The sequence below is a fragment of the Thamnophis elegans genome, chromosome 7, assembly GCF_009769535.1.
Source record: "Thamnophis elegans isolate rThaEle1 chromosome 7, rThaEle1.pri, whole genome shotgun sequence".
NCBI classification, from domain to species: Eukaryota; Metazoa; Chordata; class Lepidosauria; order Squamata; family Colubridae; genus Thamnophis; species Thamnophis elegans.
In genome coordinates this window covers 52,545,751-52,556,915 of record NC_045547.1, presented here as the reverse complement: position 1 = coordinate 52,556,915, position 11,165 = coordinate 52,545,751, and the positions used below count along the sequence as shown (strand labels likewise).

The 11,165-nt window shown below is 38.9% G+C and overlaps 1 protein-coding gene across 1 annotated transcript in view; it reads left to right on the top strand.

The window, feature by feature from the left end:
- Positions 1-9,401: 9,401 nt before the first annotated feature.
- The window catches only part of LRIG3 (leucine rich repeats and immunoglobulin like domains 3), a 40,297-nt gene continuing 38,533 nt past the window's right edge, over positions 9,402-11,165 (top strand). Inside the window, exons 1-2 of the mRNA XM_032221742.1 lie at positions 9,402-9,530; positions 10,544-10,687. Coding sequence (XP_032077633.1) covers positions 9,412-9,530; positions 10,544-10,687 — 263 coding nt within the window. The 5' untranslated portion in view covers positions 9,402-9,411. The remainder of the gene's footprint in view (positions 9,531-10,543; positions 10,688-11,165) is intronic.

Sequence of the window (11,165 nt, the reverse complement as noted above, 5' to 3'; positions counted from 1 at the left end):
ATGCACAACTTGCAAACCACGTGGCCAGTTGTAAAGTTAGCTCTATAAGATGCTAGGGCAGCATTCAAAGCTCAAGCAGACAAAAAGAGGGCTGAGGCCAAACTATTCAAAGTTGGTGACAGAATCTATTTATCAACAAAATGTTTGCTACCACCACAACCCTCAAAGAAGTTGGGGTCCAAACTCATAGGATCTTTCCCCATTACTAGAATGATAAATCCTGTCGTAGTAGAATTACTCCTATGCAAAACACTTAGGCAAGTTCATCCTGTATTTCAGTGTAGCTTACTCAAACCTGATATTACCTCCAACCTCAGACCATCTTTGCCCGCACCTCTGGTCCGCATTATGGTGGAAGAAGAAGAACATTTTCAAATTAAGGAAATACTTGACTCTTGCAATCACCACAGTTCCACGCAATATCTGGTAGCATGGAAACAACTTCCTCAATCTTAAAACTAATGGGTAGCTAAAAACATGTTCAAGTCTCTACACTATTAATATAATTCCATCTGAAATACCCAAACAAGCCTTCTTGATTACAGATTGTATAATATGCTTTCTGGTCTATTTCCAGATGAACTATCCTTTTTTCTAAGGAGGGCAGTATGCCAGATCTGTAAATCTGCCATTCTTCAGGGGAAGGGCGAGACTGCTTACGTTTATACTTTATTATACTTTATATACGTTTATACTTTTATACTTCATTGCTTTCTCCTCTATATATCCTGTATATTGGTTTATAACCTTTAGCCTGGCGCCTAGGCACTCTGGCATTTTCTCACCTTTTGGGAAATTTAAGGGAGGGAGGGTAAGGTGACCAGATTTTCAGATTGGAAAAGAGGGACGCCCTTGACCGGGGGGGGGGGGCTTGATTAAAAAAAATTTTTTTGTCAAAAGGTCACCCCAGGACACTGAAACCAGCATAAATACGAATCTGTTGCCAAACAAAATTTTGATCACGTGACCATGAGGATGCTGCAACGGTCGCTAAGTGTGAAAAATGGTCGCAACGGTCGCTAAGTGTGAAAAATGGTCATCAGTCACTTTTTTCAATGCCATTGTAACTTTGGTCACTATACCACCTTTCTTGCCACAGTTCTTAAGTGAATAACTGCTGTGTAACTTGCATGTGTGAGGATGACATACAGAACTTCTTGTACCTTTGCAAACTATTCTAACTGCTGAATCATACCCAAAAATTAGGTAATAGCAATACATTTTGATCCTATGTCCAGCAGGTTCTGATTGAGTAAAAAATACACACTCTTTCAAAACTACAATAAACACATCAATCTATAAATAAGATGTGAAACCATGTGGAGACAATATGTGTTTGTTAGCATATCAATCCCCTCCTCCTTAAATTAATACATGGATGTGGAATATAGTATGGTATAGATGTCACAAATCATGGTGGGGAAACTTTTTCTTATGGAATGCCACTGAAAAACAGGAAAGACAATAACAAAAGATATATGATATAATGGATATGAGGCGATCCATGTAAGTGGATGAGTTTGCAACATTTGTATCTTTCTATAATTAATTACCCGTAAATACATTTTTAATTTAACACTGATTTAATTTCACTGGTTCTGGATTGATATAATTCCAAGCAACATGCTTCTTGGCTTAAACCAAATGATAACTGCAATTGTGTTTAAGAAAGCTTGGAGAACAGCTGATATAATTTTCTTTTCAAGAAGCAAGTTACTGTCTTTTCCCTTATTACGTAAAGATATGAGGTGGTTTGATTGGAATATTAAACTATGGAGGTGGTCTTTTTTGTACTATATTTCATCTTTTTGTACTATATTCTCCTTGTCCATGGCTATTATGATTAATACCATCACTACCATTTGTGCCGAGTATCTGAACAATATTTTCAAAATTAAATCACCCTGTGTTTCAGCAGTTTAGAAAAGGAGGAAGAAAAACTTGAAGCAGGGCCCAAAGAGTACTACCTCAATTTGAGGAATACATTTTCCAGGAAAGAAGTCTATGTGCCAAATATTGCAAATTAAAAAAAGGTCATGTGACCATCTTCAATGAAGTACTGAGTATGTATACTTTATTTTCATAATTACTTCTTTTTCAATCATAGGAGTGAGGGCTATGATAATCTCCCATTCCCAAAACAAGGTTTATAATGGCAAAGAAAAGAGCAAATGCCTCTTTTATATAATACCGTTTCCAGGAGAAATCAATCAAACAACTAAGCAACAAATTTTAACAAGTAAAAGTTTACTTGCCAAATAAGATATGTTCCAAGTGGATTGCCAATATCAACTGTTTCTAGCAGCAAGTTTTGTTTTCCAATGCAGGATGGCCAGTTCTGTCCCTTCCATTGTTTGGGAAAAGATTGCTTACTACCTACATTCAGATGTATTCTAAAATTATACCACAGCAAGTTAAAATGCCCATAAAATGACTGCAAGCTTTAAAGAATGTCTTGCTGTGTAGAATATCCTGGCATAATCTTAGCTATGGCAATATTTAAATTACATGAGTGTAAATAGATTACAAGTGGTCCTTAGCTTTCAATAGTTCATTTAGTGACTGCTCAAAGTTACAATGGCACTGAAAATGACTTATGACTATTTTTCACACTTATGACCTTTGTAGCATCCCCATGATTATGTGATCAAAATTCAGATGCTTGGCAACTGGTTCATACTTATGAGTGTTAGAAGTTGTTGTGGCTTGTATGTCTAATAAATGGCATTTACAATAACTGTAAAGTAGAATATCCAGTTTACTGATCTTATAAATCAACATTAATGTTTTAATGCAAGCGAAAGCCTAGGAATCTGAATCAGAAAGTGATTAAATGCAAAAATCCAAGGCTTTGAAACTTGGAAAGCACATGGCACAGAATGGTACAGAAACAAGCTGCAACTAGTTCACAGAATCACAACTGTGAGTGCATCCTTTAGTTAGAACAGAAGCACATAAAACCACTTGTAATTTTCAGACCAAAAATGAAGATTGATCAGATTTTTTGCATCCTCAGTTCTATCTAATTTTCCTTCAGAAATCAGTACTGTTTTCTACCCTATTGTTACAAGTACATCCCTATTTAAATGAAACTGAAAAAGTTCCAGGACAGCAGAAATAATGTACAAGAAAATGGATTTTATTTATTAAAGGAAACCAGTTTACAATGTGAATCTCAAGTGAGAGCCATTTAAAAAAAAGAGAGTACAGCTGATACCTACAGATATTGAAATGGAGAGCAGCAAATTCCACTAATTTAGAATCATAATTAAAATAATCCATGGAGTACTATGAATTATATGCATATTCTATGTTCCATGTTCTATCTCACACACACACACACACACATCCCGCCCTCCCAACTTCCAAGTAGAAAAAGAAATCTTACAGAATTATTCAAAAAATAATTTTAAAGAGAAAACACGTCTTCACCTCATCCGGAGATTCCTTCTCCTCCCCCCCCCCCCCCCGCTTCTCACCGCCTCGAGAAACAGAGCAAACATTCCAACCTCTCCCGAAGCAACAAGCGTGTTGGGCAGGAAGGGAAGGCTTCTGGGGGCTCCCGGCGGCGACCCCACTGCCATCTGCTCGCAGCAATTGAAACTTGGCAATCGAAACCATGAGGTCTCCATTCAAAACACACACACACACACACACACCACACACACACACAGCCAGCTCCTTGTTAAAGGAAATTCTTTGCATTCTTTGAAAGTATTCAGATGCAGTCAAACTGGATCCAATTTAAAAGTAAGAAGAAACTTCCCACAGCGACAACGATTAACCAGAGCAACAGCTTTTCTCCGGAAGTTGTGAGTGCTCCGATACTGGAAGTTTTAAAGAATAAACTGAACAGCCATTGATCAAAAATGGTATAGCGTTTCCTGCCTGAGCAGGGAGCGGAGGATTGGAGTAGAAGACTTCCAAGGACAAGACCCCTTCCAGCTCTGGTTATTCTATGTATGTTCCATGTTCTATCTCTCTCTCACACACACACACACACATCCCGCCCTCCCAACTTCCAAGTAGAAAAAGAAATCTTACAGAATTATTCAAAAAATAATTTTAAAGAGAAAACACGTCTTCACCTCATCTGGAGATTCCTCCCCCCCCCGCTTCTCACCGCCTCAAGAAAGAGAGCAAACCAAGCAGCCGGGAAATAGATCACTCAGCTGATTCGTCAGTCGCCCCGCGCTCATCAAAACAAGCGTGTTGGGCAGGAAGGGAAGGCTTCTGGCGGCTCCCGGGCGGCGACCCCACTGCCATCCGCTCGCGCCTCTTCTTTGGATGCCCAAAGCCTTCCAGCCCACTCAGGGCGAGTCAGCTGCGGTGCAGCCGGTGGTGGGCAGGAAGGTTTTCGGGCAGCTCCTGGGCGGCAGGTGTCTGGGTGGGAAGAGCCGGAGGGGGTGGCGGTGGCATTTTCGCTGCAGAGATCACGAACGGACTCCGCGGCAGGAGGAGAGGGTGGGGGGGCAGCGGCAGCCGCCCGCAGAGAACCTCCACGCGGTTCAGGGGCTTCTGCCGGGCGGCGGGAGCCCCGGAAGCGAGAGGAACTTCTCTGCGGGCGGCTGCAGCTGCCCCCACCCTCTCGGAGGCGGCGATCCCAAATATGAACGGACTCCGCGGAAGGGTGGGGGGGCAGCGGCAGCCGCCCGGCCTTCCACACGGTTCAGGGGCTTCTGCCGGGCGGCGGGAGCCCCAGAAGCGAGAGGAACTTCTCTGCGGGCGGCTGCAGCTGCCCCCACCCTCTCGGAGGCAGCGATCCCAAACACGAACGGACTCCGCGGAAGGGTGGGGGGGCAGCGGCAGCCGCCCGGCCTTCCACGCGGTTCAGGGGCTTCTGCTGGGCGGCGGGAGCCCCGGAAGCGAGAGGAAGTTCTCTGCGGGCGGCTGCCGCTGCCCCCACCCTTTCCTCCTGCCGCGGCAAGCGGAAAATTCTCTGATTATTAGATAGAATAGATTAGATTACTCACCAGTGAGTAAGCGCAGCTGCAACCCCAAAAGACGAAAGGAAATGGAGACTCGCGCAGGCGTGCTCAGCTAAGCGGAGTCCAGCCAATCAGTGAGCTGGTTGGGATGGAAAATTTTCAGCACGTGGCGTGCTGAAAATTTCCCATCCCAGCCAGCTCACTGATTGGCTGGAGTCCAGGCCAATCCAATCAGTGAGCGGCAGGCTGGGCTGGCTTAAATTTGTAGGTAGGTAGGATAGAGAACAGAACGATGAGCCAGCCCAGCAAGCTAGCAGCTGATGGGCGGGAGCTGCGAGCGCCAAAAAAGTGTGCTTTTTAAAAAAGCGTGCGGGACGCGGGAAAGTGCATTAAAAAGCGGGGGTGTCCCGCCAAAAGCGGGACGTCTGGTCACCTTAAGGGAGGGCCATGTGGGTTGCATTGCTCAAAAGCTGGCAGAAGATAACCCTGAGAAAGTTTCCTTATTACTTTCCCAGAGCGGCCAGTACAATAACATCTTCATTCCAGCGGATTGGCTGAATCCACATTGGACTGTTGGGAAAGGTTTTTAATTTCTTTTGTTCTAACTGTATGGCCTAAGGGCTGTATGACTTTGATTTCACCATGCTTTCACTCCTGTTCAATAAAAGGTTCCTTTTGAAATGCCAAGTTTTGAGAATCTTTACTTTCTTGAATAAGGAGGAGAGGCCGGGCCTTACACAAATAATGAACAAATAACTCTAGAGTTGAGAGTGTAGAAAAAGTGCAGAGATGAGCAACCAGGATGATTAGGTGATTAAAACATATGAAGAACAATTACAGGAACTGGGTGTAATGGCTCCTCTCCTAACTTGAGAAAGTAAAGACTCTTGAAACAGATTATTTCAAAAGGAACCTTTAATCAGTCAGGATGAAAACTATTAGAAGCACAGCAGCATCTGAAACCCTTTAGGCAATGTAAATGGGATGAAGCTGATAATGACCCCTCCTCTTTGTCCAAATGCAGATTCTAAACAATACACAAGTGTGAAGATGTTTCCTTAACTCTTCTGCCCTGGGAGTCAATAAAACACACGTTCCCATGGCTATTTCTAGTTAGACATTAAAGTAAGATATCCCACATGGCTATCATAAACATTCCTCCAGAGATGTTGGGACCTTCAGTCTTCCAGTGACAGGAAACCAATTGTAAAGTTGTAAAACTAAGTTGTTACAGATACGCTAGTGATTTTACTCCGAGGCTCCCCTCCTCCCAATTGAATGGCATTATCACTTTTAGGGATCTGACACTGGGCATGGCTAGTCTAGTGAAGAGAAGGACAAGGGAAGACATGATAGCAGTGTTCCAATATTTTTGGGGCTGCTTCAGAGAGGAGAGGGTCAAGCTATTTTCTAAAGCACCTGAAGTCCAGACAAGGAGTAATGGATGGAAAATGACCAAGGAGAGATTCAACCTTGAAATAAGGAGACATTTTCTGACAGTGAGAACAATCAACCAATAGAACAGCTTGCCATCAGAAGTTGTGGGAGCTTCATCACTGGAAGCTTTCAAGAAGACACTGGACTGCCATCTGTCAGAAATGGGGTAGAGTCTCCTGCTTGGGCAGGGGGTTGGACTAGAAAACTTCCAAGATCCCTTCCAGCTCACTCTATTCTGAAACTTCCCTTCCCTTTTGGAGGTTAGTCTAAATAAACCCAAATAGTTCAAATTAAAATAAAGTTATGTAAGTAATGTCTTATTTACAATTGCTTTAATAGGGATGGGGCAATTGAAACTTAAACCAAAAATGTTGGGGATTGATGACATTCAGAATGTAAAAGTAATCTGATTTCAACAATTCTTATTACTACATAATGTCCTTGGTTTGCTTGGTTTGCTCACAGTTTTGAGATTGAGTTTGCAGAGTTTGTGACTCAAATACATTACTGCAATTTTGATTTTTCTTCTTCCCTCTTTTTGTAACTTTTTGCTGCATTAATAACTGGAGAATTCAGAAGTATGCACTATTTTGGTTGACCTTAATACAACAATATTGCTGTAATGAAGAATTTGAGGTGTGTGGGGAGTCTTATGGATCAGCTTGGCTATCACTGTTTAATGTAAGAGATGTTAATGACTAATGAACCATCAAAAAATACAGCAGTTCTGATTTTTATGTGTGGATCCTTGTAGCAGTGGCTATGACTGAGCACTTAATTGCACTCAAACAATGTGCCTGAGATCTGGAAACCTAACTACCGGTACATCAATCTGCCCCATAAAGGAATGTTTTCCTGAGAAGTCAGGCCCCTTTTCAGATACAACAAAATGTTGTATGTCTTAGTTATTAGTGTGTGTCTGGACTACATTGAGATACAATTAAATAATTAATGTCTCACCTGTTACTCTCTCCTTGCAGTCCTACATAAAACTCTAATGGAGGTTGTCTGTAAAACAGACTGCCTCAAGTAATTTGCTAGGCTATTAATCTAATTTGAGGGTGGGACTACTTGCAGTCATTACAGAACAGCTAAACCTCATGATACAAGCAACCTTATCATCTAGTTGTGGGAAAAACCTGTTCTATGAAACAGTGATGACCCAAAAACTGAAGTGTGTGTTCTGTTAGCTTAACTGAATGTTTTTCACATTGCAAATCAGGAGCCATAAAGTTCAGGAAATTGCTGGTAAAGGTTTTAATTTTACATCAAGGAAAATTTTATTTTGCACTTAGTCATTTGCAGTTTTAGTGGCTTGTTAGTAATCAATTTATTAAGGCAGGATAAATATGTGATCTCTGCTTGTCTTGATTGCTAATAAATCTAACTTACGCATTGTTATTTTTTAAAGATACTTTGTTAAGTAAATCTTTCTAGCCAATAATTAAAGTTAATGGATAAGTACTAGACCTAAGCAAGACTGAAAGCTGATGTTGATTAAGAACAATATCTGAGCATAAAAAAGCAGCATTTCTTGTTTTCTTATCTACTGTGACCAGTTAATCCACAACTTCTGTTTTGTGTTTATGTGTGTTTCAAAAAAAAATTCTGAGTGGTAATTAACAACAGTCTTCAACTTCCTTTAATGCTTTTTAGACGCTATGCTTGCCAGACATCTTATTTTAACTAGGAACAGCTTGTTCTAAATGAGTTCTAAATTGATGTATTCAGAATATTTCAAATGATACAATTTTTAAACAGCTAAAGAAGGGCAAGCTTCTTCCTCTGTTCTGCAGAGAATCTAATATGCATGTTAAGTTTCTGCTCTTTAAGTTCCTTTTGTCTCAGCAGTTGTCATTTTATAGGGTTGCAAGCAGAGGAGAATGATACAGCTTTTGTTTTTAATATAGTTCTGTCTGAAGAAGGATAGCATATTTCAATAATAGTTAATCAGATATCTAATATCAGTACTCTGAATTGAAAGTTCAGAAATGAAGATAATTTCCTTTGATGGAGTAATCCTCAGGATATTCTAACTCATTTGTTTTCCCCAAATAATTGAATTTAATTTAGAATATGATATCTGCAAATACTGTAGCAATACTGTTCCAATATTTGTATATCATGTAAATGGTATAAGCCTGTTTTCTTCTGTTGATTGTTTCTCATTGCAATTATGCTGATACTCTTATTGATTTCTCACAAATTCATATCATATTTAGCATATGATATCAACTGAATTTAATTCAACTATGTATACTGATCTTTATATTATGGGATAAATAATTTCCTCTTGTCTATTAGATAAAGTTTCTTTTTTAGGTTTCCTCCTTGATTTTCTCCTTACATATCACAATGTTATTTACATTCATCTTTTGGTCATCCTTCCTCTTTCCTCATAGCCCTTTTGTCTGTCATTTGTTCTACCTTGAGTTTTAATTTGATTTGGTCTTTCTTGTACTATTTCATATTTTTGTAAGGGCCTTTTACATTTTTGACTTGCTTCATCATTGGGTAACTTATTCAAACAAGAGAAGTCTTATTTCTTTGATTACCATAATACTTGCAATTTCTTTTTATTTTTTTACTTCTTGTTCTTTTCTTTCCTGTTTTTATTAGAAGAAAATGTTTTCTTCCCTCTCACTTTCTCTAATTTTTGTTTAACTGTATTATGTTAATATATTGTGGCCGGAAACAGGTAGATTCTCTTTTCTGCTCATATGCAGCACTTGCTGCTTATAAAATGGCTTTAATTTTATTGCTTTTAAGTCTATTTTTAGTGAACTCTGATTCAGAGTTCAAAATTATTTTATGATAGTTATTTTGCTTGCATTCTTCCCTTTCCTTTCTTCCATTTCAAAACTTTTAGATCTTTATTTGGTACTTAGTAATTTTAAATATTTCCTAAACAATATATGATGTTGATACTATGCATGCCTATGTATATGATTTAACTAAACTATTGGGAAATACAAAACTTGTCAGTGGTCCAGAAGTTGTTCTTAATGTGATTGCTAATTTTTAATTCAGGATAAATAACAAGATCATGAACATTCTGCCTGAAGAACTGAAATTATTTCAATCCCTCGAAACTTTAGATCTCAGCAACAACAATATTTCTGTGCTTGAGATGGGGTCATTTCCTCCACTGGTGCTCAAGAACCTGTAAGTTAAGTTCAAGCTTTCATTTCATCCAAAATTTTCTTTAAAAAAAACTTTTCATCCCATTAATGTAATCAGGGAACTCTGGCATCCGAAGAGGTTCATAGTGCTTCACAAAAAGCTCTGTGGGTATGGATTCCCTACTGGGCTTTTTTTTTTCTTTTTCTTTTTTGCTAATCTGGCCTTAAAGAAAATAGGTTAAAAATGCCCACACAGACTAGTGCACTTTTGGAACTTGTTAATTGTTAATCATGCTGTCCACCTCCTGGCTAGATTTGATTGAATATCAAATTCAAAATATTCACACATATTCACACAACTCTATTATTAAGATATTTGGGGGGGGGGGATAGTGCCTTGTGCAGATTTTGTTTTCTGTTCATGTTATCCTCACCCTATGCACAGTGGATGTTATATTTGCATAGAAGTCTGTTCTCATAGCTTCAAACTAAGTAATGGTGAATGTAATTCCTACAATTTAGAGTCATGAATGTCTATTACAACTTGTATAGGACAGCAGTCAGAATCTCAAGAGAGAACCATCACTTTAATCAAATGAAAATTCACTGGACTTTGTTGACTGTTTCAACTGATTCATTCATTAATCCTTTTCATCCTAATTACGATCCTTTTTTTAAAGGCAGAGGCAACTATCTGACCAAGTATTCTTATTGTTCTGTAAATTGAGTCAATATTTAAATAATAAAATAATAGGTATTTGAGGCTACTGTGAAAAAGAATCACATTTTTCGATGTAATATTTTTAAAGTATTTAAAATTGAGTTGAATATTTTTAAATTACTGTCATTTCAAGATTAATGTAAATTGTAAATTATAATTCTTTGGAATCAATGGGGGGGATTCTCTGACTTTTAAGAACTTTTCAAAATGATACCTATCCCCTGATAGGACAAGGTCTTTTAAAATGAAGATTGATGAGTAAAACAGCAGATGATTAGGATTTGAGTACAGAATTTAAACATTTTTAGATATGTTATTCTGACCTTCTTTCCCAGCCACATTAGCAACAATTGGATAGTTTCACTGGAACCAGGTATTTTTGACAACTTGGCTAACAAACTTCAAGTCTTGAAGCTGAACAAAAATCGCATTTCAATCATTCCGCAGAAGATGTTTAAACTTCCCCATCTCCAACATCTGTGAGTACATCCTCCAACTGCCTTATTCCTTTCAGTGATTTTTGCATTAGCCCTATTAGCAATCACATAAACTCAGGACAGATTTAGATGCAACAAGAAGACAATTCTGGCCTCACTTTCTGAAAGTTTATATTAATTTATTTTGTTTGCATTGCCTAGAATAAGATACTTGTAATGCTGTTGTGGTTTATAGTGTTGTATAGAAGGAAAATAAGACATTTTCTTTAGATTTTTTTCTCTCATTTTTAGTAAATCACTAGCAATATTGACAGGGTACATTGTAAAAGGCTGGCTGCACCAAAGAAAGAAGTTACCATATTTTTCAGAGTATAAGATGCACTGGAGTAATTTTGGGGGGAGGAAAATATGGGGGAAATTCTGCCTACCAGGTATTCATCTGGCTAGCATCCTTAATCTAGTCAGCCTCAGCACATACGTTTGCTGATTTTGAGTGCACACATGCATGCTTTTTATTCCC